The sequence below is a fragment of the Parambassis ranga genome, chromosome 20 (assembly GCF_900634625.1).
Source record: "Parambassis ranga chromosome 20, fParRan2.1, whole genome shotgun sequence".
In the NCBI taxonomy this organism is placed as follows: Eukaryota; Metazoa; Chordata; class Actinopteri; family Ambassidae; genus Parambassis; species Parambassis ranga.
In genome coordinates, this window is record NC_041040.1 from 19,180,140 (window position 1) to 19,208,033 (window position 27,894).

General features: G+C 42.3%; 1 protein-coding gene across 3 annotated transcripts; it reads right to left on the reverse strand.

Annotated features, from left to right (window-relative positions):
* Positions 1-1,404: 1,404 nt before the first annotated feature.
* On the reverse strand, positions 1,405-26,742 carry sh3kbp1 (SH3-domain kinase binding protein 1). 3 transcript variants are annotated; one of them, XM_028432836.1, is made up of 19 exons: positions 26,462-26,742; positions 21,484-21,641; positions 14,923-15,037; positions 14,259-14,362; positions 13,047-13,176; positions 12,824-12,900; positions 11,681-11,770; positions 7,822-7,891; positions 7,237-7,331; positions 7,060-7,155; positions 6,929-6,980; positions 6,728-6,799; positions 5,152-5,296; positions 4,995-5,065; positions 4,776-4,882; positions 4,191-4,328; positions 3,752-3,963; positions 3,600-3,663; positions 1,405-3,347 (listed from the first exon to the last, which is right to left on the reverse strand). In XM_028432836.1, exons 1-19 carry the CDS (start codon positions 26,463-26,465, stop codon positions 3,309-3,311), a joined length of 1,839 nt encoding a protein of 612 aa, XP_028288637.1. In that variant the 5' UTR covers positions 26,466-26,742; the 3' UTR covers positions 1,405-3,308. The 3 variants fall into 3 exon arrangements, with proteins under 3 accessions (XP_028288637.1, XP_028288636.1, XP_028288638.1); XM_028432835.1 differs by having other exon boundaries at positions 14,259-14,365; XM_028432837.1 differs by having other exon boundaries at positions 1,410-3,347; positions 5,152-5,290; positions 14,259-14,365; positions 26,462-26,741.
* Positions 26,743-27,894: the final 1,152 nt, after the last annotated feature.

The following is a 27,894-nucleotide window of genomic DNA, read 5'->3' on the forward strand; positions in this document are numbered from 1 at the left end:
TCCATGTGTTCCCAAAGTGCGCTCAGTGAGATAACGGCTCCTACTTCAGATTCCAACAGTGTTTAAATCACCCGCGTAGCCTCATGATATAACAACAAATATTATCATTGATAATATTAATCTGTATAATCACATTTGTTGAATTTTTGGCTCTCTCGCTGTGTTTTAGTCCCCACTATAGACTGTATAAACATATGGATGACTTGAAAGTCAGGACTCTGAATTGCCCCCTGGTGGCCAGCTGCAGTAACGGCAATATTTCGGCAACATTTTGTTTTTGGGCTACTTTCTGTTAATCTGTGCTCAAATGCTTATTTTTATACGTTCATATTTAATTAGTTATCGTTGGCTAATAAAAGGAGGAAGTGATGTTGCAGTCACCACCCAATAAAACTGTAGGGTTTTGTTTAGGGAGGAACGGGGACCATGCAGCTTTCACCATCTTTTACCCCCTACTTCATAGACACTGGTTTCAAGATGGCTTCCACCTGTAAGTTAAATTTAGTTAGGCTCTCTTGTAGAATAGGCAGAGGCAGAGCCATGTCATCTATCTTTATATACAGTCTATGCTCTCCCCCACATGCTGCAGAGTAAACATAATGTTTTTGTGGCTTATGGGATAATTTAGCATCCATGCACAGTAGCACATAGAAAAAATAACCTGTCCATTTGGCTTGTCATTTTTGTTACCATGTCCCAGTCTGGCCAAAGTTATTCACACATCCACAGGAGGGCGGCACGTGTGTTTATGACGGCATATTAGTCAAATCACAAATTTACTAAAAACAAACTCACAAATTAGCCAGTTTTTTTTATTTGCCTGTGTCTGGATTAACCAGGAGTTTAGGTAGACTCCGCCTTTGACTCTGGCCAGTTTGTCTGTATTTATTCACAGTCTTACAAAAGTCTTCAGTGACTGGAGAAGTTGGAAGATTGTAGGTCAGCTTCAACGTAATCAGATTACACACGCCCCCCAAAACCATCCATGTAGCCTACTCCAGAGCAACAGCTCTGATAAGTAATTGTATAAATCTGCTAATTTGCTGCTAAATCTCTACTCTGCTCTTAAAATACGATCATTGGTGAGAAACGTTGTTGTTTAAATGAATAATTATCCTGCAAATGGCCATGTATTAAAATTCCTATCTGCTAAATGCTCCTACTAAAAGGGAAAATAACTATTTGTTATGATTTTCCATGTTTTTTTCTTTACAGGAAGTGATTATTACTATATGTGTAGTAAAAAAGTGTCACATGTACCAAAGCTGTTGCTTAAACCCCTGCAGTGGTTTCAGCGGCCGTTAACAGCGAAGCGTAACTTCTGCTTTTGTATCACCGAACCCTTCAGTGACCCAAGAGGATGCAACAGTTAACCCTTTGCGCGTGTATAAACTCATGCACACGTACAGTACATAATAGCATCTTTATTACACTGAAAATATAAAAGTAGATATATTTATCACTAACCCCTAGAGAGAGAAAGGACCAAGTCAAGAAAACAACTTGTAGCCTCAGTTGTAGTAGTTTTCTTGTCGTTGTACGAAAGACAGAAGAAAAAAAAAAGAAAAATCAAAAAGATTCAGAATCAAAAACAGGAAGGCCACAGTGACGGGTTGCCATAGATTCTGTGCACATGTAAAAGGAGGGGAGGCCAACAGCCTTTCATGCTGACACACACGCATATATATATACACACACACACGCATACACACACCTTAGTCATCCTCTACCTGTGAGGACCTTTCACTGACAACATTCCTTGATGTTTAACATCGACCCCCACATGCTACAACTGTTCTATCTAACTATCTATAAGGTCTTTGATCCAGAAGGCAACACATGCGGGTGTGTTTGTGCGCTGATGCATACAATTCTTCAAATATCATAGGGCAGTGTTCATGAAATGATTTCCATATGGGGGGAAAAGGAGACGGTTAGCCTAGCACAGCATAAACACTGGAAACAAGGGGGACATGCTAGAAACCGCTAGCCTGACTCAGATCGCAGATATCAGCAATACTCATATAAACATTTCCAGAATTAACAATTAACATATATTGTAATTCTAATATAAATAGGCTATATAGGAGAATAACCCAGTTTTACTGCTTGATGGTTGATACTGTACTTGGAGATAACCAATGTGGCAGGAGCATTGTGGTAATTGTGTTTTCACAAGATTTGAGATGAAGTCAAAATTATGAGGAAAAAAACTATATTCACTGAGCCAAGCTAGCTGTTTTCATTTGTCATGCTAAGCTAAACTCCCCAGCTACATGATTCCTCCCTGCCAAGGTGTCAGACGTCACCTTTAGAAATAGCACCTGCAGCAGTTTAACCCTTCCCAGAGACGTCATTAAAAACAGAACAACCATGCTAGTGCTGAAGTTATAATGTAATGTAATGGCTGATGCTACAACAGCACCCATCCGCAGTGCATGCAGGTAGAGCTGTGATCTTTAGCCTAAACTCAAATCTAAACTCACTTTTCTGAACAGCCATTTATTTTTGCACCATTAGCTGTTAAATTAGGTTTTTTGTGATATATTCAATAAGGTGGTATTTTGAGTAAAAGATAACAAAATGCTATGAAATTTGATTTTTTTGGGTTGTGCTGGCCACTGAAAATAATCTACCAGATAATAAAGCATTTAATGTGCATGCAGTACACTGTTATGTCCTGTAGAGGCAGTGCAGGAACAATGATCTGATTTTTATTTAGGTGCCGGTTCCTTCAGCAGAAAGCACTTTTTTCAGTTTGTGCTATGGAAATGTGACATTTTGCAGAAACGTCCCTCTTCACTTGTAGTCCCCTTACATAGATGGAAAACAGACACACATGCAAGCACACACACACACAGATAAGAGGCAAAAGGCCGCAGAGTGGACGCAGAACAGCACAGAGGTCGTCTGGAACAACCAGGCTATGGAGGTCGACGTTTCCTTCACACTCATAATAACATAAAAGTACCAGTGAGTTTGCTGTGGGTGGGGTATGGATGGGGGGGGGGTTTAAGCTGCATCATTGTCCCGTAACTGTGGCAAACAGACTGCCATGTCCACTCAGTACCAGTGGCACGGCAAGCTCCAACAACAAAGCAGTGAACCCCAACAGAGAAGGTTCTTTAAGAAAAAGATGAAACTCAGGATAAGCTGGCGGGGGGAAGGGGGGCTAATTCCGTGGTGCTGAACTGTGGCTGATCGCACGATCATTTGGCACAATTTAAGTTTTGGCCGAAGTGTCTCGGCCAACAGCGACATTGTTTTTCAAGGCGATGGCCTCGGGGTGTGGCGATCGCAGGGTTGCTTCATTTGGACAGGTTCTTCTTTATGTGCTCTACTTCCACCTGTGAAACAAACACAAACCGTTAGCTGTTAGCACAGTAGTGGTAATAATATAATAATACAGAATGCAATTCGAGGTGTTTAAATGTAGCTGTGCACCCTCTTGTGGTCACATGAATAAGCACAGGTGTTTCAATCACTGTGAGCATTTCTATACGTTTTGTTTATGCAGTTATCTTCCTTTCCCTCTAGCAAAGCTGCCTTTTTGTGAGACACACATTACCCCAGCTAAAGGAAAAAAAAAGTAGCCTCACCTGCAAATTAATACGCAACCTCTTCTCCTCATCCAGAGCGTTGGCCAGCTGCTTCATCTCCTGTCTGAAATTAAATAAATATTTGTTAGTAAATAAATAAAATATAAATACTTACACACGTCCATGCAGACTTATTGCAGGCACGCACTTACCTGTGCTGGCTCTTGAGCAGGTCTATGGACGCTCTCAGGTCTCGCAGCTGGTTCCTGAGTTCCTCCAGCGCCGGTGGGGTCACCGGCGAGTGTCGGAGCTCAGGGGAGGGGCTCAGACCCGAGGAGGAAGACGGAGAGGCGGGGCGATGGCTTGCGTTCGGTGGGGTCAGGACAGAGGGTTTTGCAGGCAGAGGTACTTTACTATCAGGGACCTGATGGACACATCAAAGATTTATTATTTATTTTTTTAATGCTTATAGTTTTTATTTAGTGTTATTTTTCCCTTTTTTATTTGTGTTAATGAATCTGAAATTGTAACTAACTGATACAAAATGAACAAATTGATTGACTAAAAAGAGCAGCATGGCATAAATGAATAAAAGTATGACGCCCTCTGCTGACTGAATTAAAGAGTGCATGAAGTTAGCAGCAGCCGTACAGACACAGCTGGAGCTCCTTTCCTCAGGGAAACGTCTACAGATCTGGTGGAGACAGGCTCATGTTCCTCCTTCCCTCGCTCCTTGTCCTTCCTTTCCTCCACTGTGGGTGGGTCCAGGTCAGTGATGGACAGAGACGACTGAAGGAGACAGAGAGAGGCAGATGTGTCAGAAATCACTGGCTCTGGTTTCATTAAGCAGGGAAATGAACCATTCAAAGGAAGCCAATTCCCAGCGGTCATGCTCTTAATTCTACATAATAATTAGACCAGGTAAGTTATATAAAAAATCACTGCTGCAGTTTTCATGATGAGGGAAATAAACCGTTAGAATAGCACTTTGTGGCAATAAATATAATTATTTCTGCTGTAAAGTTGGACACTTTAACATGGGCTCTGTGGGGATAGAGTCACATTTGGAGCCCATCCTGATGCCCTCAGAGACCACAGACCTAACTTCTCAAACCACCATGTGCTGCCCTGGTCAGGATTTTTGACCTGTATTAATTACAACCAGCCACCAGGGGCGATGAGATATTGTGCCTTGCCATGTTGACCACGTCGGCTGTTTCCTTTCAGCAGACTCACCGGCGGGATGATCTGCGAGCGAGGGCGGCGGTCTGTGACTCTCGGCCTCGAGACCGTCGGGTGACTCAGCTTCTCTGTTGACGTGACGACCGCGTCCAGGTCCACATCTGCACACACAGACACACAAAAGGTTTTCAACCACAGAGCTGACACAATCAAAGGACGCTGTGACACCACATCCTGATCTCATTGGTCGTTGCTCCTCTCAGTCAGACTCACCAGCGTCATGTGACCTGTCAGGACCAGAATCTGGTGTCGAAGCCCCGCCCTCAGACTTGGGGCTTTCACACCTGAGCAGGTAAATTAACACCACAAACATTAGGCCCGGTGCTATGTATGATGATTTCTGGGAATGTGTGTGTGTGTGTGTACTGACGCCAATGTGGGCGGTCTCTCAGGACGCCGCGGGGGCTGGGACAAAGGAGAGGAGGAGCTTGACTTTGGGGGGAGGGGTTTCTTGGGAAGGAGAGATGGAAGGGAAGGTTTGGGAATATCTCCGACCTTGACCTCATCACCTACACCCACGCAAATATACGCACACATAAAAATCATCAACAACCAAAAAATACACACATGCAGAGTCTAACGCAGGCAGGCATGGAGGAGGCAGCCGCGTACAAGAAAAAAATCAGAATGAAGGCAGAGGAAAGGAATAAATATCAGCTGCAGAAAAAAAGGAAAAAGTGAGGAGGACATATAGAAGATTCAAGAGATCAAGAGATCGAGCATCAAGGTTCTATAGCAGCAGCTGTATTTGTGAAAGATTTGATGTATTGAAACACGAGCCAGGTAATGAAATCTGTCGGTTCGTCTGCCCATCATATCCAAAGACCCTTTTAACAAGTAGCACCCAATGCAGGTTGCTAGACTAAGCCACAACATCATCATGAACAGGACCAGACCATACCGTCAAACAACCACCTTTGAGGGTTATGACTGTGACCTATGAAGCACAGACCTCCGTAGAACACGTTAATCAGAGGATGGAGCCATGTTCTACATGTCCAGCTTATGCGTTTGTGCAAGGCAGCATCTTTAAAAGCAAAAAGTGTGAGGTTACAAAAGCACTGTCACAGAGTCCTACACCACTGGACCAGTTTGAGGTGCTGCTTGGTTCGATGCACACAAAACACAGGCGCTACCCACAGCTGAGGGGGTACAGCCTGACAATCAGCTTTAGCTTTCTGTCCCCTACTGACCCTAGTTTGGGGCCTTTCTGTGGTTGTGGGTTATTGTCAGGGCTTCCCAGAGAGGGGACTCAGAAGTCCAAAACCAAGGTCGGTACACAGAAATTATTCCAGAGAAAGCAATCGTACAGGTGGGGTTCGACCAAAACGGTGACGTAGCCGGGGCCTGGTTTGTTACACAGGAAGACAGTCCTCCAGGCAAAGGTACCAGTGGGGCTAACTCACAGTCCAGGGTACGTAGCCGAAGGTCAGGCAACAGGTAGAACAGGTACTAGTCATGGTTAAGAGTTTCTGTCCAGAATCTATGTCCACCAAGCCTGACTAACAAGGGTAATAGCTGTGTCTAGTCTTATGATACGCCAAAATGCATAACCATGGTTGTTGCCTAGCGACAACACACTCCCTTAAAAATTCTCCCTCCCACAATAGGATACCACGAATCAAAAGGTATATTTTTATTCATAGAGACATAAGAAAACTTCACACAAACAAAAATCGAAAGTCAAAGTACTTTTTTCTTTGTACTGGAAGTAGCGGTCTCACATCTGTCTAGATAAAAACCACAGTACCCAGAGTTTCCTGTTGTTCACAAATAATTTCATTTCTTCAATCAAAGTTCTAATTTTACTCGAGGGAAAGTGAAACTTTTGCTCGTGTTTCAAAGTTAAGCTCTTTGGAAACTATTTTCTGAAGCAAAGCAGCAGGTTTAGTGTTAGTCAGCGATCTGTTCTTCACCAGCCGAACAGATCAGCGGAGAGCCGTTACCTCGGTCCTGGTCTCTGTGAGGAAGGTGATCGGGTCGCTCAGGAGGAATCTTCTTGGCCTCTTGCTTTTTCTCTAAAGGTCAGAGGTCATTTTGCTTTTTTTTTGCAGAGGTTTGTTTGCTTTTTTGTTGTTGTTGTTTGTTTTTTAAACTTCCCTCCTCTGTCAAACCATAAACACTGAGGTGGAGATGTGAGTAGTTACCTGTTGGGTGTTTGGCTGACGGTGCACTGGGAGGAGGCGGTTTCTTTGGTCTCTGGAAAAACACACAGGAATGAACACAAAAACATGGCATGGAATTGTGTTACGAAAGTCACCGTGAAGGCCTCACTCACCTCTTTCTCAACTTCTAGCAGCTTGACAAAGTTGTCGGGGAAGACGCCTTGCCTCCCCCCGATCTCCCCCAACCACCATCCGGCGTCAGCACACTCCTGGAGAGAGATGAAGGACTTGGGATTTTAGTGTCCGACCGCTAAAAAAAACCAAAACCATCGCCTCGGCGGGTAACTCGCCTTTGTGATGATGCTGATGATGTCTCCTTCTTTGAGCGACAGCTCGTCTTCGTTTTGTGCTTCATATGGAAAAAGGACCTTACACTGCTCCCGCCCTGGCGGCCAATCAGATCGAAGAGTCAGACAAGCACAAATTTCGAACACATAAACAAGAAATTTAACTATATGGAAGCAGACAGATTTCAATTAATAATAAAAAAGAGCTTATAATTTTTTTATACCTGAACCTTAAATTGTATTTTATATAATTTAAACATATTATTATGTGATTTTTTTTTTCCAATATAAAGAGATTTAAATTCCTGAATTTTACAAAATAAAAAGCTATAAATCAGGATGCTAAAATACTTATTTTAATAAAGAAAAATAATTACAATAGAAGAGGGTGTGATTAATTGGTAATTAACTGCATATAGACAATGGTGCATTTAGTCATCATTAAATATCCAAACCCATTGACAGCCACAAAAATGACATCTATATCCACTTTCCATTAATTTTCCATGAGCACCTAAATGCACCATTGTGGAATTTGAAATACTGCCCCCCCCCCCCACAGGCCTCGTTGGAGCTGTAACCTCTCACCTCTGGGTTTGCTCTCAGGTTCGGTCTTCATGTTTTCAGCGGTGACATTCGCAGCCGTCCCCTCGTTGGCCTGAGCGACGAACAAAAAGAAAAGAAAGCATTTTAGTGTTAGACTTCCAGCAGACACATTGCTGCTAGCTGCTGAAGTGTTACCACACTGCATGGTTGGAGGTTTTCCTGTGCTTGGTACAGTAGTAGCTTCGCTCAGCTATAAAGGTGACACATGTGATCTCTCTTTATTGTCTGTTGCATTTTTTTTGCAAAACTACTCAGAATTGAAAGTGCAGTGGGGTCTGAGAGTTCTAGAGGACCTGGTGTAAAAAGAAAGAGGAACTGAGGCCCCATCAAAGCTGAACTGGACCAGAAAGAGAACCAGATACGCTTTGTAATAAACCAACAGTGTGAACACAAAAAGAACGAGACCTTTTTCTGCTGGTCCACATTTGATCCACTTAAAGAGGACTGAGTTTGGTTCTTTTAATGGGACCAGGTGTGAACAGAAAGAGGACTGAGGCCCTAACAAAGCTGAACTGGACCAGAAAAAGAAGCCAGTCCTCTTTGTAATAAACTCACAGTGTGAAAACAAAAAGAAGACCTTTTTCTGCTGAACACTCCAACCGTACCCAGACCCCTTTAAAACTAACCATACCGAGACCACCTTCTGAGGTTCGCTTAAAAAGTCCACAGTACACTTCACCTAATCTGCACATCGGGTTCACTTTTTTTCCCACTGTATTATAACCTCTTGCCATAGATTGGTCACATGACTGTAAAACAAACATTCCAAACATGGCAGCAGCGGGTCGGCTTATGTGATGAATAATAATGTTGGTTATTTTGAAATCAATTTATTGAATTAATAATAAAAAAACGTGCATTGATATCAGTAGTGGTACTCTCAGTCTCTCTCGCACACACATTAGGCTCATGTGTAATATAAATAACTCTATTTCCCCAGAATTTGCACTGATTTATCCAGAAAACACAAAGAGGACTGAGTTTTATTCTTTTAAAAGGGACCAAGCTCATAAACATGAGAAGAATGCTCATAGCATCTCACTGTGTCCCTGACCTGGCACACAACTCAAACAATGTTATCATCCTAATCAATGGCTCTTATCAGACCCACTGATATGGCTGCAAGCCCCATCCTCAACCTCTCAGTGATTAAAAGCAAGCATTGAGCACAACAGATGGGAGTTTTTGGCTAGTCTGGAGGACGAACAGCGACAGACCAACCCTCCGTTGCCATGGGGATACATCCCAGAAGAGAGGCCAGCATTTATGTTTAACAGTGGGTTTCTGGATGGTCTGAACATGCAGGAAAAAGCATTAGATTCCTAACTTTTCAAGTGTTGGCGTGCTAACATATGCTAATTAGCACAGAGCATTTGACCACAGTCATAATCAAACTAGACGTTTATGTATATATATAGATATATATATATCTATATATATATATGAATATGTTTGATATCATGTTTTGAGATGTGTAATGAAATGTTACATAAACGTCTAGTTTGATTATGACTGTGGTATATATATATATATATATATATATATATATATATATATATATATATATATATATATATATAAACAACAATATATATATATAAACAACAATATATATATATAAACAAATTGAAGAGCTACAGTTAATTAAAGAGGATGAGATCAGATTTAGCTCAGAATGAGCCCACACTCTCCTCAAGCGCTGTTAAAGCAACCTTGTTTCCTTCTTCGTGTTTGTGGAACCAGAGTGGCTCTTCCACAGGAAAACACACACTCACAGCACCCAGTCTGTCTGAACACACACACACACACGCAGCTCTGTTCTGTTCGCCTGGGGAGCAACCACACCTCCTCCAACTTCCCTACATAACGAGAGCCACGTGGAGCCAGAAGCGCTGAGTCATCATGGCCAGCGATGGGAGCCATGTCCGGTTACTGCACACCCTCTGGATTATAATTTTTAATGTTAAGAACACTTGTCCATCTATCCTCTCACTGCACATACTGCACGCCTCATGCACAGCGGCCCAACAGCAGGAAATTCAAGAGGAAACACAGGTGTCGGAAGAAGCACGCACCACCAAAAGAGGTGGTGGGGGACTGTAGCGGGGCTACCAACCAAAAAGAATTTGACTGATAAAAAGGTCACTCTGAATGTGGAGCTGCAGCTGGCAAGTTTAAAACAGGTAGCATAGCATAGAGACTGGAAACAGCTAGCTGTAAAAACTATTAAAAAAAAAACTGTAAAAAATCTATCTTCCAAAGATTTAGCTGTGAACTTGAGATCTTCTGTGGACCAGGAATCTGCATTTTACAGCTATCTTTTTCCAACCTGCTAACCTGCTAGCTGCAGCTCTGCATTCAGGGTGATCTTTATATTTAATCAAATCCTTTGTGAGAACTAATCAATAGGAGGAAGTGGAATGATCAAACACAGACAGTTTCTATCACAATAACCATTATGAAACTTACTTCCTGCTAACAAGACACCCAAACGCCAGCAAAGATTGATCAAAACATGCACATTATGACATATCCAGTGTTATACGTCATGTGCTTCAGTCCTGACTCATATTCCACATGACAATGACTTCTTTTACTGTAATCTCAGTCTCAGTCTGATTTTGAGTCAGAGCTGGAGGAAGCACTTTTTTATAAGAGCTACATGTTTAAAAACGCATCCTTTTTAAAAAAAAATAATTCCCCAGCTTTAAGGTAGCGTGAATATGCATCTATGTGGGGCAGGGCACCCGGCTGCAGCTGCATTCACACACACACACACAGCAAATGGGACAGAACGAGCCTCCTTGTGACTCAGCCGTCTCCCGTCACCTCCTCCGAAGCCTCATTAGGGAGCAGAGGGACTCGTCTCACCATAAAACATCATAACAGCCTCCCACTCAGCGGGACAGGCGGGCAAACATCCTTCACACAACACACACAGACAAACACACATCTGCAGGCGACCAGTGTGCAGCTTTTGACTTTCCTTATCTCTACTTCTATTGTAAAACTGAGCAGCTCGTGGTCTCATTTAGGTCTTTAGTTACTCAGAAGGTGACATGAGAGCTTCCTGTTCCTGAGACTTTGTACAGAAAGAAGTTTTTGTTAATTTTGATGAGGAATTTTACTACTTTCTGTGTTTTTAACAAATGATTAGAACACTTCTGAATTCATTCTATATATACTCTCTGACATTAAAGAAGACCAGCTTCTGTTTTTAAATGTAAAGCGAACTGAAAGCAGGCCAGCAAAAAAGGAAATGTCACCTTATCTATAAACTCAATGCATTCTTTAAATGCTTTTTTAGGCATCAGCATTACGCCCTTTCTCATTATCTTCTTTGTACATTTGGTGAAGTAGCCCTTTATTTCTATCTCGCACACATTCGTCACACAGGCTCTCTCCTATTAGAACTTGTAACACTTTTCAGAAATTCAGAGCAAAAACTTGAGCCTACCGTCCTCTCCTGTGTTGAGTTAATCTCAGACGACGCTCTGCTACATCAGCACAGGCAGCAAGGAGGATGTGTGTGAATATGTAGACGCCAGTGAAAAGCTGTGCTACTGCTCTGCTTCTCTCTCTCTCTCTCTCTCTCTCTGCCCTGCGGAGCTCTCACTTCTGCTTTGTGTGTCAAATCCCTGCAGGATGTGTGTGTGTGCATGTGTGTGAACATAAAAACCACTTCCTGTACTGTAAAAACTGAAACAGAGGAAGGGGAGGAGCCAAGTGTGGGATTTCCTTCCACCCCAAGTGGCCATAATACAATGATTGTGGTGTCAAAAATGTATTAAGAAACATATGTGTGTGTGTGTGTGTCTAGGAAAACAAACATGTGACTCACCTTGTCACCTTCTGAGTCCAAATCCATAGAGCGAGGTCTCAGCTTGATGGGCTGGTCTTTGAAGATGTCGCCAAAGCCAAAACCTCTGACCTTAAATGGAGGTTTATCAAGATGAAATGACACAGGCGCACCAAACAGCTCTCTGACTGAGGCTAGCTGATGTCTCACACACTACTCACAGGACTACACACATCATCAAGGTGTACAGCAACAGGGGTATACTTAGTGGGGAGCAACCAAAGACTGTATATCAAGGATGGACAACATCAAAAAGTGAGGTCAAAACATCTGCATTGCCCCCTGGTGGCTATCAGCAGTATAGAAGGCAGCTAAGTTTTGCAAAAAGTTGAGGGAGGGGCATGTTTGATCATCCTTCATCTTTATATACAGTCTATGGTGGTGATGTTGTACACATGTAGCATGTTATTTTACTGTCTATGCATGTGGCAGAATTGTTTTGAGGGAGATGTATTTAAGGTGGGCCGCTCTAACTACACTCAAAAAAATCAAGGGGACACTAAAATAACACCTCCTAGATCTCAATGAATGAAATACTCCAGTTGAAAATCTCCATTCATTACATGTGGAATATGTTGAGAACAAACTAACATAAATATTATCAATGTAAATCAAAATTATTAACCCATGGAGGTTTGGATTTGGAACCATACTCAAAATAAAAGTGGAAAATCACATTACAGGCTGATCCAACTTGAGTGGAAGTTCCTCAAGACAAGTCAGAATGAGGCTCAGTAGTGTGTGTGGCCTCCACGTGCCTGTATGACCTCCCTACAATGCCTGGGCATGCTCCTGATGAGGCGGCAGGTGGATGGAACGAGACATGATGTCCCAGATGTGCTGGATTGGATTCAGGTCTGGGGAATGGGCAGGCTGCTGACACACTTCAGCCACATGAGGCCTACCATTGTCATCATCAGAAGGAACCCAGGACCCACTGCACCAGCGAATGGTCTCACAATGGGTCTGAGGATCTCATCCCGGTACCTGATGGCAGTCAGAGTACCTCTGGCACATGGAGGGCTGTGGCGCTAAAGAAATGCCTCCCCACACCCTTACTGACCCACCACCAAACCCTTTATTGTTCTGAGCAGTGAATAGTGGAAAACTCTGCTATGCTATTACCTTCTTGGGCTGGATTTCTGATCCTGTTTCCGACCGGCTGTCCCCTCCATCACTCTCACTGCCTGGGCTGTCTTTACCTACACACACGCACACCCACACCCACACAGAGACACACACCCACAGACACCACATATTGATCTGCTGCAGTAAAACTGCAGGTAAAAGTTCAGTGTAACACTGGACAACACATCTGTGTAGTCACATCTGACCGGCTGAGACTCACTAGTGCGGCTGCTGCGGAGCTCCTCCTGAGAGCTGAGCGTGTCCGACTCTGACAGGACCTCTTTGGTGAAATTGGAGGGAAACATTCCAGTCTTACCGTTAAGAACCCCCTCCCACCATCCCTCCTCTACCTGAGAACACACACACACAATACACATGTGCACAGAATCACACATTATTATAAGAGAGGAAATCAGTATGTTAGCTATGATAAAAAAATATATTTTTTTATTAATATTAGTCATGTTATATTGTAACTTTTAAAAATTAAAAAAAAAATATTTTCACTTTCTTATACATTTTATTTTTAATCTCTGAAAAGACACAATCTCTGAAAAGACACAATAGGCAATAGGGTAATCTCGCAGATTGATAATTTAAATTTTTTTTATGTAAAATGTGTATATTTGTACTTTGACTTTTTATGATTTTATGACATTTTTATTATTTTATTTAATGAATTTGATAATTTTATTTATTTCAATTTATTTAATTATTTTATTTCATTTTATTTAATTATTTTATTTAATTAATTTTATAATTTCATATTAATTAATCCAAAAGATTTTTAAATAAAATGTATTATTTATTATTAAGTCTAAATATAGACTTTTTTGTGTTTATGTGGTAATTTGTGTATTTTATTGAATGAGGAAAACAGTAAAAATAGTAATATAATAATTCTAAAATTCGAATTTTCAAATTGACCAGATTTTTCTGATGCATAGGAACCTGGATTCTAACTCTGGCTTACCAGCAAGTCACATGTGTATGTGCACATACACTACCGTTCCAAAGTTTGGGGTCACATTGGGGTCAAATGTCTTTAATTTTTTTGTTTTTTTTCAATGAAGATAACATTAAAGTAATCAGACATACAGTCTAGACACTGTTAATGTGGTAAATGACTGTTCTAGCTAGGCTGATTTTTAATGGAATATATACAAAGGTACAGAGGCCCTTTACAGCAGCCATCACTCCTGTGTTCTAATGCTACACTGTGTTAGCTAATCGTGTTAAAAAGGCTCATTGATGATTAGAACACTCCTGTGAAATGATGTTAGCACAGCTGAACTGTTATCTGATCAGAAGCTGTAGAACTGGCCTGGTGACCCCAAACCTTTGAACGGTAGTGTATGTATGGATAAAACATGTGATAAAAGAGCTGATACACATGTCTTCAGCTTGCAGCTTTTATGGAGTCCAGTCTCACCTCTGCTATGATCTCAATGACGTCTCCCACTTTTAACTCCAGCTCATCTTCATGCTGTGGGATGTAGCTAAACGCAGCCTTGCACCTCCGTTTACGAATCTGCTCTACTGCAACACACACACACACACACACAGTTTATGTGAACATATTTTGCTTACATGTGACAACAAACTCACACACTGAATCATAATCACTCCTCTCAGTGAATAAGCAGATGCAGTGTGCTTGCTCATGGCATACTGACCTTTGACCTCTCAGCCATAAGACGGTCTGACACCAACTGCCCCCCCCACCCATGTTTGTGTTGCAGTCATCAGACTGCTCATTTCTCCTAACTCATTGTAACAGCTGCTGTTCAAACACGACCCTGGAGTTCATTCATTTGTCCACAAGGTGTCAGTCTTCTTCAAGCCTGAGTTTGAAGGTATCATGTCTAGCCATGCACAGCCCTGATGTTGACTGCAGGGTGTGCTGCTTTCCAAGACTAATGTCTCTTGTGTTATTTGCATGTCTTGTGTAGTATATATATATATATATGCTGGCAGCTATGCTTGACCCGAATCTGTCCCCATGCTAATAGGATTTATGTTAAAGCCTAACAACTTAAAGCGATCTATTGACCACAACGTGTGTGTGAGACCGTGTGTGTGATGGACCTGTCTACCTTTCTTGCCTGGTCGTACGCTGGGGTCGGACACGGGGCTGGCCCGGCCGTTGGAAAGGTCAGATCTGATCATGCTTGCCTGTCCTGCATCCCTCTTCCCCTCTTTCTTTATCTCCTACAGAGAGGGAGGAGAGGAGAGAGAAAGAGATAAGACAATAACGATGCCATCAAAAACACATTTCCTGCTTCTCCTCGCGAACATACAGCTAACCCTTTCACTACTATAACTATAACACTTCGCCTTCTTTTTTTAATGATTCTGTCAGAAAATGTTCTTTGTATAAGTATTTGACCTGTTTTTCTTGACAGATGAAATATAACTTTCAAAAGCTGGCACATATTAGAACAGAACAGTGTGTAATAACAAAAAATTAAAAAAAACATTTGAATTTCCATTAAATGTCTCTTTATAAACAGCTACAAATGTACAGCAAGAAGACTAGACAAGACAAGATTAAAAGAAATTCAACTCAAACTGTTTTACATCAACTCTCTTACATGCCCCTGGCACACATGCAATTTGGTCATTACCGTGATGCCGAAGGAGCCGTTTCTCAGCTTTCAGAATCCGTTAAGATTTTTTCAATAGTGCGAACATAACCAGAGCTACGGTAGTTTTAAACAGCGCATGTCAGTTTCTGTCGCCAGCGACGACAGCTCCATTTAGGAGGGTTAAAGATGCTTTTCCACTGCAGGAACTAATGGGCTGTTTTAGGGTGGTCCTCACATTTTGTCCATGTTGCCACTACAGGAACTTTACCATAGGAGCCACTTTCTGCCCCTAATGGGGGGAGGGTGGGTTCCTTCCATTAATCTGGGCTTTGTTGGCTTATTATGGTTCCTGCAGTTGAAAAATGCACTTAAATGAAAAAAAGAACTTACATGTAAAAAAACAGCATGCAACACAATTTATTGTCAGTCTATTTTTAGGGAATAATTAAAACAATGTAGAATAAAGAAAGACATTTAAATTTGGTGCCGTAAAATCTGACCATCGATGTTCTAAAAGAGTTAAAACATATTTTGATGTAAACTGAAAAATGTCCTTAATATTTCCAAAGATGTATGAATACAAATGAAGAGCGTTGGGTCTATATTTGCACTGTACCCGTCAGTAACTCAGTGACCCAGTGTTTACCTGCCTGACAACCAGCAGAAGCTCGGAAAAACACGAGAAACCAATCAAGGGAAATGTGAAGGAGGCGGGCAGATACACCGAGCGCCGGAAGAACCAACACACACAGAGGGACGCACAGATCTTCAAACATCTGACAAAAACCTGAGCGCGACTGTTCGCATCTCTCCACCACATTCACCATGACACTGTTTCATAAGCTCTGGCCTGTGGCGTACGCAGCTCAGTGAAGCAGACGGGTTCCCGGGTGCACTGACTGATTCACAGTCCAACCCTCACACACATTCACTCCGACACGGCACGAAAAAAAAACCTTAATGAGCCTCTGAGATCCAAAAATATCAGCGAGACGAGAAAACAGTTTCCTCGACAACTGAGCTGAGGCTCATAGAAAAAAAAAAAACCAAGCCATTTTAGGAGCTAAGTGATTTTAATGTTATATAAACAAAAGGGCTAATAAGGGGTTAATGCTTCCACACAGATTATACATGTAACATCTGCCTGTCAGGTTACGGAATGCCACACTGTTTACGAGCTAACATGCTTATGCTAACTAATGCTAATAAGAAAATAAAAAAATATATTTAAAACATTAACCCTTTGAAGGTTTTGGCTAGGTGCTAACTGGATGTAAGCAAAATATCAGAGTGCTGCTAGAGGGCGCTAGCTAGTAGCTAACCACAGCCAGGCCACAACTACAGCAACACACATGGAAATGACTTACACTGTATACAGGAACCTAAACTGTACACATAGTTAGCACGCTAGCTAGCAGGCTAGAAACATGAACAGCCCAGATGGACAGCATGTTGTATCACAGCTTCACTCTGGGACTGAATTCTATTTTGCTCCAGTGCTGGTGCTTGTTTCAAATCCCTGCCAATCACACAGTTCCACCAATCATCATGCGGAAGCCCAGCATGCTGGCCCGCCCCCTGTAAGCCCTCTTTCCATCCACCTCCAGAGACGCTCAGCGTCTGAGGAAATTAGGATTTTCTGCATTTATCCAATGAACACTTGGGCTGTGTCCAAAACCACTCCCTAATCACAAAATAGGGCCCTATACAGTGCCTCCGCTGATTTGTAGTGCTGTCCCAATTCTTAGTGAGAAATTGTAGACCCCATATAGGGCCCTCAATGTATCCCACAATGTCCATCCGATGGTCACTACAATTAGCAATATGTACCATCATGCATTGTGCAGACCGGCGAAAAGCACGGGAATGGAAGTTACATTACTTGTCCAATGAGTTCACTATATGCAGCCCTACATTGAACGAGCAGGGAGCGAGTGAGTGATTTCAGACACAGCATGGTCTTATGGCATTCAAAATAAGAGCATCAGAGGTTCAGGACTGTGCTGTGCACTCAAAATCACCAGACAATACAATAAAATGTATTATTAATATAATTATTAATAATACATAAACATATACATGTTGTCTCAGAGGAATCCCCACTGTTCAATAGCTTTAAAGGTGATTCAATCGATTGACAGATGATGTCAGAGATTTAGCTTATTTTACTGCTTAAATAAATATTTACCGATTTGCTTGCCTTTCCTTGTCTTTTTCATACATATTTCACTTTAATTAGAGCATGAGAAATGGGACGACTGCAGATGTTTGTCAGCGTTTTTCTAACATTAGCACTGAGGTCAAGTCCGACGGTTAACAGCCTGTTAAGTGGGCTAATGTGGACCCACAGAAACCAGACATTGATTTCTTTTTTTTTTTGCAGGCAGGACAGCAGGATCCATTCATAAACATGCAGGCTCAGACACAGATCCACAGACTGACCTGTGAAAAAAACAGCCAACCTACGCACAGACTCACAGTGGTCATTTGTCCGCCTACAGCTTCCTTTTTTTTTCCACAAGCCGTGAAGAAGGAGCTGTTTCATGGTAACTGTAAAATGCATTTTATTTATTTAAGGCTGCTTGTGCAAACAATCAAAGTATTTTAAACCTGGAAATGAAGCATGAAGCTAACTGTTCCTGGAGGCCTTTTGTTTTTAAATGAGGTAACCAAAAGTTAAAAGGAAACCCAGGAGAGGAAGAGAATGTGATTCATCATATCTGGGCAGGAAACACCTGCATTATGTACGCTGCCGTGCTGCTGATGTATGTGTAGTTAAAAAAAGACAGCAGTGCTTTAAGGGTTAACCCTGCTTCATGTGTCCCCTATCGCCTGACCTCTGGCCTTTCTCCTCCTTCGCAGATAATGCCAAACAATGCAGTGGATGTGTTTCGCAGTCTGACATGCAGCAGAGCAGAGGCGAGGAAGCGCAGCTGAAGATTGTGAAATACAGAGCAGGACACTAAATATATCCATCCTTTACTGTGAAGGTTTGTATTCCAACTCCTTGGATTTAATCGGAAATGGATGCTCTCTGTAAGTATTGGGTGAGTTTGTCATATGCTCCCAGTTCATTTAATCCATTAAAAAAAAAAGCAAAATGAAGGAAAGGAAAAAAAATGTTAATGGATTAATTAATTATATCCTTATTGTTTTTCATTAACCCCCCAAAAAACACTGAAAGGCTTAAAAGTGAACTTGTACAACATAACACTAAGCTAAAGTATTTCATAAAAATATTTCGATAAGAAATTCTCCAAAAAATAAAGCATTTGTTACAACAAAATTCTGTAAAAAACAAAAAAACCTACACTTCACATCACAACCAGGAAGCTATCATTGAGTCTTGTACAACCAGCGGTCATGTGACGAAAATTCTGCAAAGTGGTTGGCTAATGTGCTGGCTTGTTATTAATTATCTACAGCGTGTGGCTTCTTTTCTCTTTATTTTTTTTGTTTAAATTAAAGATTAATTTATTTAAAAGAACTTGCAAAAGTTGTGATTCTAGTTTAGGTTAACATTTAAAGAGATGCATTTAAAAAAAGAAACTTCTAACTTAATTGTGTTAAACCGCACACATAAGTGTGCTGCAGTGTTCATCTTCGCTCTGAGAGCACTTCATGTCAAATCGGAGCATGTGATGCTGATTTCCAATATCTGCTTGTCTAATGAACAGAGGTCACACATGGCTGCTGCACTTCCCGTAAACAGGATATCCTACACCGCTGCTGCTGGGAGCCTGTTGGGACATTTACAAGGAATACAGGAGTTTTTTTTGTTTGGAAAAATGAGCTGTGATAATTAATAAATTAATGAGAGAGCAATTAGTGACAATTTTGTGAAAAGTGTGTGCTTCCTGCTTCTGCCTCCGATCTGTCTTTAACAAAACGGTCACCACTGGCGGCCATGTTGGATGATAATGTGATAACACATGGTGTATGTACGTGGCTGTTGACAGCTGAGGACTTCCCTTGTGAATGCTGAGGGTTTTTTATGTAGTATACTATCTCATTTGCAGAAGCTAAGCCTCACACACACACACACTGGCTCCTGCATCTGCAACCTTTGCTAAATAAGTTAGCGGATTGCATTAAATGTGTGTTAACCTGGGCTGACCCCCTCTTAGTAACAACACACTCCTTTTTTGAGGGGTAGGAAAGGATTTGCCTGCATACCATTTCTTCCTGTCACTTCTCTAACCTGTGTGTACACATCCCCCCACTTCCTACACACACACAAACACACACACACGTCAAAGCTTAATGTCACTGATTCCCATAACTGCAGTCTTGTGACAGATCAGTCTGGTATTACTCACAGCCATCCTCTGTGTCATTCCCTTTCATACACACACACTGGTGGGCCCATTGTGTCCGGCTCTGTGACGGTGAATGACATTCCGTCAGCACAAAATGAAACCCGGCTGCACGGTGTTATCAGAACGTGTGCTGTTGGCTTGTGGTACTTCTCTACTTCCCATGGTGAAAGAAGCTACTTCCCCCTTTGCACCACCGCAAGCTGTTTACATATTTCACACTTCTGAAGTCGCTGTGACCCGATCTGATCTACAATGCAAACACGCTCCGATGAATATATAGGTTTCGGCGACATGTGTCAGACAGTGTGAAACTACACATACCATCACTGTGTGGTTGCCTGTGTAGGGAAGAGTCTTATAAAGGAAGGATTTAGTTGTGAGAGTGAGGTTGACCTTTGACCTTTTTTGGCTAAACATCATCACTTGACATTACGTATTTATTTTAAAGACATTTTGTTACAAAAGCTTCTTTTACCTTGGACAATAAGATCAGTTCATCTTTGAATTCAGGTGAATATTTAGTCCGAAAATTCAATCAAGGCATCTTCTAAATAAACGCGTGTACGATCAAACTGAAGTTGGCTTTCCTTCGGCTTGTTTCATTTGGTTTCATATGGACTATAGATTGTATATAAAGATGAACGACCTACTATAGGCCTACTGTATATGGCAATTGAAAAAGAATGCATTTTAGTACAATGCAAATATGTTATGTGCAGGTGCGATGGATCGTGTACCAACCAATAGGGTGTGTGTGTATGTGTGTGTGTACTTCTCATCCAACCACAATCAAATTCGCTCCATCTGGATGGTGCGATTTATCCAGATGTGTTTTTTTTTGTTTTTTTAATGAAAAGCTGAGTAGAAAGTACAGATAATTGTGTGAAAACGTAAGGAGTAGAAGTAAAAGGTCGGCTGAAAACTAATTACTCCAGTAAAGTATAGGTACCCAAAATTTCTACTTAAGTAACGAAGTATTTTTGTATTTTGTTACTTGACACCTCTGTCGTCTGGTTGCCTAGTTTGGCCTAACTTTTTTCATCTTTATATATACAATCTATGGTGCAGACAAAGACAACCAGACTAAGACAAACAAGCAAATAAAAGCATGACTCAAGCACATTAGACTGTGGCTAAAATGTGATTTCTTTCTTATCGTAGCCATCTGCCACTTTATTTTGAAACTGTGTGTGATAATCACACCGACAATGACACAGAGGTTAACCTCTATCTCACCAAGCAAGAAAGGATGTTCTGATTTGGTAAGAAGTCGTATATTTTTACATTTATTAAATTATTATTAATCACAAAAAGTCTGTTTACACTGTTGTGAGACTCACTGTCAGCCATAAATAAACTACTAACCTAATGGGAATCATCTCCTAAACATAGTCGTCACGCTATTTAGGTCACTGGATCAAAGCATAAACGGACGCATCCTAACCTCGTTTGATAAACCGGTCACTCTTACGTCAAAACCTTCAACGATCTGACCTCGTTAGACACACGTGTGGCACCCTGATGAATCAAAACACACCTGTTGCTAATAATGATGAAGAGCAACACAACGCAGGTTGATGCTGGAAGGCAGAGGAGCTAACATTTGCTAACTTAAAATGTCAAAGAAGGAAACCACAGCAAAAAGGAAACAGACCCACAGACGTGCGAAGCAAACCACAAACTGCTGCCATTTATAGAGTAGAAGAAGAACGAGGAGAGTGAATGAGGTGGTTTAAGGTATACTACTCACCCTGACAAAGTTATCGGGGAACAGCCCCCTACGCCCGCCGAGCTCACCCTCCCACCATCCTCCATCGTCCCGCCGTATGTTCACGATGATGTCGCCCACCGCCAGGCTCAACTCATCGTCCTGTTGAGCCTCATAGTCGAACTCCACCACGGCCTCCACTGTGGACAGGTTGGAGGGTTGGAAGGTGAGACAAGGTGGTCAAACACTGCATGATGATTATAGATTAGCCCTCAATGCTGCAAATGATGCATTTTATACCGAAATCCTGAAGCAGGAAGTGAAAGAAAACAGTCCAATCAGTGTGAGGTGTGTGCTGTGCATTACACCACATTATATGTTGTACTGAGCAGCTTATTGCTAAAGACATTTAAATGACAAAATAAAACACTTGATATAAAAGCCTGACCATATAAAGGCATGCAAACACGCCCTGTTGCATTCCTCTACATAAACATCACACACACACACACCATGTGAAGGCACGTGGCAGCTGCTAATGCTTGTAAAAAAATGTACTGAATGTGTCTTTTCACATATACCATCCTAACCCCTGTGTTTACACATACGTACACACTGGTTTGTGGAGCGGTCGGTAACCATGGGAACAGCAGCATAAAAGGGGGGTAGCTGTGGCAGAGGCAGAGACCTGGCCAGCTTCCTCCCACAAATACACTCATTAACATGTGCACAAAATGTTGTGTGAGAGAAACTATGTTGAAGCGATCGGGGGCGTGTCGGTCGAACGTGACAAAGCCAGACGACTGGGGTCTAAAGCTGGCGCTCAGCTGGGTGGGGTGGGGGTGGCGGTGAGGGGTTGATGTGACGCTCTGGCTGAGATAACTACAGAGATGAGATGCAGATAAGACACGCAGCATGGCACAAGTACCGTTTGGATGTCTGCTCATGGTGGTGGTGATGTTCATGAGAAAGTGTCCCTGAGAGTGGAAGTGGAAGGGCCTCCTTCCTCAGTAAGGAGAAGTTGTCATGGTGAACTGATCATTCGTGGCAGTTATCTTACCAACCACATTACAGTACATCTGAGTGACAGAACACACACACACACTGCAGTCCATCTATCCACCCACCCACCCACCCACGTCCGTCAGCGACACATGCACAGCTGAGGAGGACGACAGCGTGTAAAGATACAAGTTAAAAGAGACAAGCTCTATCTGATCAGAAGAAGCAGAGTGCTGCAGATGGGAGTTTCCTCACTGTCTACTACTGCACAAAAAAAATCTAATTCTGAACAAACATCTGTCTAGGAATGTGCCACAACTGCATTACATATTCAGATGTGATCACAGTGCAGGCAGGATGGACATGTTTCACATACCTGTGATGGCTGATAACACACGATGACACTTAGCTGTGGGGAAGTGTTTCTATGGCCTCAGCAATTGCTAGCATAGAATCAAACAACAAAATTAGCAATATTCTAGCAAGAAAAGTTACACATGTAGCAGTTGAAGAGCTAGAAAATTACCCGGGGAGTTGCTTAAGACTGTAAGAACTGTCTTAAGCAAGCAGTAACCATAGACTGTATATAAGGATGAATGACACATGACAGCTCCTTTAAAAGATAAGGGGAAAATAAGGAAGAAAGCAAATGTGCTTTTTTTTATTTCTTTGGACATTTAAAAGCTTTCAGTGCTGTAACATTTGGCAAAACAACTAACATCAGTTCCCATCAACCTATGGGTTAGCAATTTCCCCATTGTGGGACAAATAAAGGTTTTCTTAATCTTAATCTTAATCTTAATCTTAATCTTAATCTTTAGCCTTTCAAAGATATGGACTTAATGTTCCTGGAGCTTAAAATAAAACTCACAGAATGCTAACTCATTTCTGTGCTGCAGTGTTTGTGAAGATAGCGATCATCAAATTTGAGCACATCATCATCATGACTGATATGTAAATGAATATGCATCTATATAACTCTGTGTACCACATCCTGTTTTGGCACCGACTACACGATTAATCAACATTTGCAGTATACTCATTGCTTATACTTTATGTATCTGTAACTCCTTGCTTGTGCAAACCTCGCAAACCAGACTTAGAGGCCTTGAGAAGGCAAGAGACTGAATATTTGACAGCCAACAGACAAAACAAAACTCCCACTCAAACAAGACACCAAATACACACACACTTGAACAGGAACTCGGATGGGTCCTCACACAGCTGCAGCCAGTTTAGATAAGGGGAAATGACATACGCGAAGCCACGCTGACATTTCCCTGGTTTACAGCAGACCTGTGTTTAGGTGTTTTTTTTTTGGGTGTGTTTCAGGGCTGCCTGTCGCCGATGATGTCAAGAGCAGCTGTGTGTGTGTCTGTAAAACATTCACGCTGCTGGACCTCGGCCCACTGGGAGCCGAAGCCACCCACTCCAAAAAAAACTGGATCAGATCACAGGCTTCAGCACATTCTCCCCACATTAAAGGAAAATTCCACACATTCTCTGCTCATCATCCCTCAATTTTTGCTCTTTCACAGCACTCCAAGTATTTCTAGAGACGACCTCCACAGATATAAGAGCTTCATTTAGGTGAGAAATGATAGCAGCAAAGGTAAAGAGTGACAGTCTTTCAGTTCCAGGGTAAAAGGCAAATACAGAGGCTCTCGCTATTTTAACATTTAATGTGCTAGAAGGAAAGTTTTTTTATGGTCAGTTAATTCATTTTCACACTTCCCCTTGAAAACTGTAGTGATGGCAGAATTTCAGTGTAAGTGTGATGTTTTATCTGCTTGACAAAGAAACACACAGGAAACATAACATAATATGTGGCCTTTGCAAAACATTCCAACACCGAAAGCACATTAATTGTCACAGGGATTTCTCATATGTTGCAACGGTCATGGTTGTGAAAAGGCAGTCGCAGGAGTCATGAACCCCAGCGTCCAAAAAAGGATGTATGATGCAAACGGCACCAAATTCCGGAAAACACAGAAGAGGAGCATCACTCACTGGACTTAAAATCCAGAAGACTCCAGTGTTTGGAGCTTTTACTTCTGCTAATTGGTTAGGATCAGGAAACTAATAAGGTCATAGTGATTGTCACAGTGTCTTGTAAGGCTCTTCTACGCACTGAATACTTCTACTGTCGATTCATTTGTGTTGCTGCGATATCTACTGAAGTGTAAAGTGGAAATGTCCGCAGCCTGCACCCTTGTGTAATAGTATTTTGAACCACTAGATGGTGTAGTGAGCTGATGTACTCAGCCTTAGTCCCGCAGAGGAAGAATCAGCATCGGTGTCTAGCGATGTTTAGCTGATGGAGGCTTTTATTCCCCATGTGATGTCCGATGTTAAGATCAGGGATGCTAACCCTGAGGAAAAACACAGTGGTGTCTGTACTTAACTAAATGGTAAAGGTGCAGGTTTGGAATGAAGACTGTATATATAAATACGGCATGCATTAGCATTGTCTATCCATCCATCTTCAACTGCTTATCCAGGGCCAGGTTGAGGGGGGCAGCAGGCCAGCCGAGACACATAATCTCTCCACTGCATCATGGGTCTCCGCCGGGGTCTCCCCCCAATGGGACATGCCTGGAACACCCCCATAGGAAGGCGTCCACAGAGGGCATCCAAAACAGATGCCCGAGCTACCTCAGCTGACTCCTCTCGATGTGAAGGAGGAGGGCTCTACACCTCTGCATTAGCATTAGAATTAATTCACTTCTTTAAGCTAATAATGCTGTAGATGCTGTTTCTGTAACAACAAGCGAACTTTACTAGCGCAGCAATGAACTACAAAATTAGCATTATGCTAATAAGGTCAGATAAGTAGTGTTAAGATGAAAAACAAAAACGATGAGTTTGCTGCCTACCATCCTGACTGCCTTATAAAAATTAATGAGACACAACTCTGAACTGCTCCAGCTTTATGGCTTGTTAGCGAGCTCTTATCATGTCATATTTCATTAGTTATTGTTGGCTAAAAAAACAGGAGGAAGTAACATTGCAGTCAGCAGCCCAAAAAAAAGTTTAGGGAGGGGTGTGTTCCACATCAGAAGTGCACGGCGACCACCAACATGGCAGCGTCCATAAGACATATTAGGTATTTTTGAACTCACTTTTGCACAATAGGCGGAGGCTGAGGCACGGCATCCATCTTTATATACAGTCTATATGCTCATATTTAGTTACGCTGAAAGGGTGGAGGCAGATTCTAAGCAATGCAAAACTTGCTATGTCGGGATTAAGGATTAAGATTAAGAGATGACTAATAACTTCATTCTGGGATAAATGGAGAGCTTATGTTTTAAAGCACTATAAGTGGATGGAAGTGAGCATATGTGTGTATAATGTTTATTTACATAGATTTTGCTCAATATCACTGAGCCATCAGTTCATGTCACGTGATCCATTGCAGATATGCCTTAGAGATAAAAAAATGACACGACACAGCAGCTCTGCGCGAGACAATCAGCACGTTTGCACAACGCTTAATCCACCAAATGTGCATCTAATTAAATGTCATACATTATTGTGCGTCGTGGGAAATGATGGCGATGACGATGAGAACATCAGGCCTGTTTCACGCACACACAGGCAACCACTGTGGAGCAACAATGGGCAAGACAGAGGGCTGAATGCAAACGTGTCAACATCTGCTACTCATCAGTGTGTGTCCACGCTGCCTTTCCTTACCCACGCACACACATATACATTATACACACACCCACGCGCGGCTTTCTAAATGGTTAATCGTAAACGACAAAGAGAGTTCGCGGTTTCCTCTACGACAATGTGAAGCGACGAGGGGTGAGGGGGGGGGCAGGAAGGGAAGAGAGAGAGAGAGAGAGAGAGAGAGAGAGAATGAACCCTGTGCGCATCTGGATCGGGCGTTTGATTCCTGTCCCATCCAGATGCGCAGACGCAGACGCACCAGAGGCTATTTCTGCTGCTGCCCCCCCCCCAACAAAATAAATAAAATATAAGAATGAAAGGAAAGATGTTGCACCCTCACCCATTTATGTGTCCCGGTGGTGGTGCTGTGCTGGTCGGAGCGGGTGGAAGGTTCGGATGGGCTCAGGTATACAGAAGGGGAGGAGGGGGGGTTTGTGCCGGACCGAGCCCCAGCCTCCTGCTTCTAAATAAATCCCGCTACAGCAGCAGCGGCGGCGGCGGCGGCAGCAGCACTACTAGCGCTGAAACGGGAGGAGCGTCAGGCGAAACCATATTCCTTCCTCTTTTCTCTCTCTCCTCTCCCTCTCTCTCTCTGTGACACGGCAGAAGAGGCAGAACGAGCAGACAGAAAACGGAAAAGCGCTGATGAACAAATCTCTTTCTCTCCCCCACCCCTCTCCCTCCCCTCCCACCTTTTTTCGTCCCCCTGTCTCTCACGTTGCCTTCACGTGCAGCGCGTAAACTCCGTCTTCCACCCGTTTAATGTCATTTTTTTCTAGGAAAGTATAGGAGCGCGATCGTGACGCAATATGACGCGCCCTGCGTGATGCGCAAACAGATGGCAGAGGCCCCAAAATAAATAAATAAATACATAAATGCTGCGTTAAGGGACTTGAAGTCTCATAGGAGACAATGAGCTGTCGCCTTAGTTCTCAAATTAAAGGGGCAGTTCACAACAAATTTGTATACATAGCTTTGAGGTTTCATATGCTACTAATAATATACTGTGACATCTGAAAAATTGGATCATCTTATATTCAGGGACTAGACTTTAACCTGTAAATAATACACCTGGCTGTTGCCGCCAAACAAGTGTGGGTGGTCTTATATTCTGAACAATACGGTAATGAGGCCAAGCCTAGTTTATCTTTAATGTTGCTGGTTTGAAATTTGACAAAAATAATGTTGCAGCCAATGGAGAAGCTATAAGCTAAACTCAGAAAGTTGTGGAACGGATGGATGTGCTGGATACCAAAGTCAGCAAGTGTTTTGGGTGGAACACCAACGACGGGCCCTTAACCTTCTCACCCTCTACTGCCCAGACTGGTTAAAAAGATGGCTGGATATTTTGGCATGACTTTATACAATAGTTGGAGGCGGGGCCATGCCATTCTATCTTTACAGTCTACATGGTAACAGCTCTGGGGCTGACATAGCTGGAGCCCAAACAAAAAGTGCTTTCATCAGCAGATTCTGTTTTCACTTTGTATGTTTCAATGTTTTTCCAAAAGCCTCTGAACGCATCGTCAGGCCAAAGTCTCGTGATAACTTAATTCTATTAAAAGCAAAGCTAAGGCCAGCATCGCTGTGAAGGAATTACAGCAGCTTATACTGATAGGATCTCAAACTGAAGTCCAATTATTAAAGACAATTATTTTTCATTAGAAACACACACACACACACACAACCTCTCTCTCTATATATATGAGTGTGTACTGATGCAGAGGTGCTACACTCCGCCCACCCTCCAACAATCAAACAGCCACATGCAGA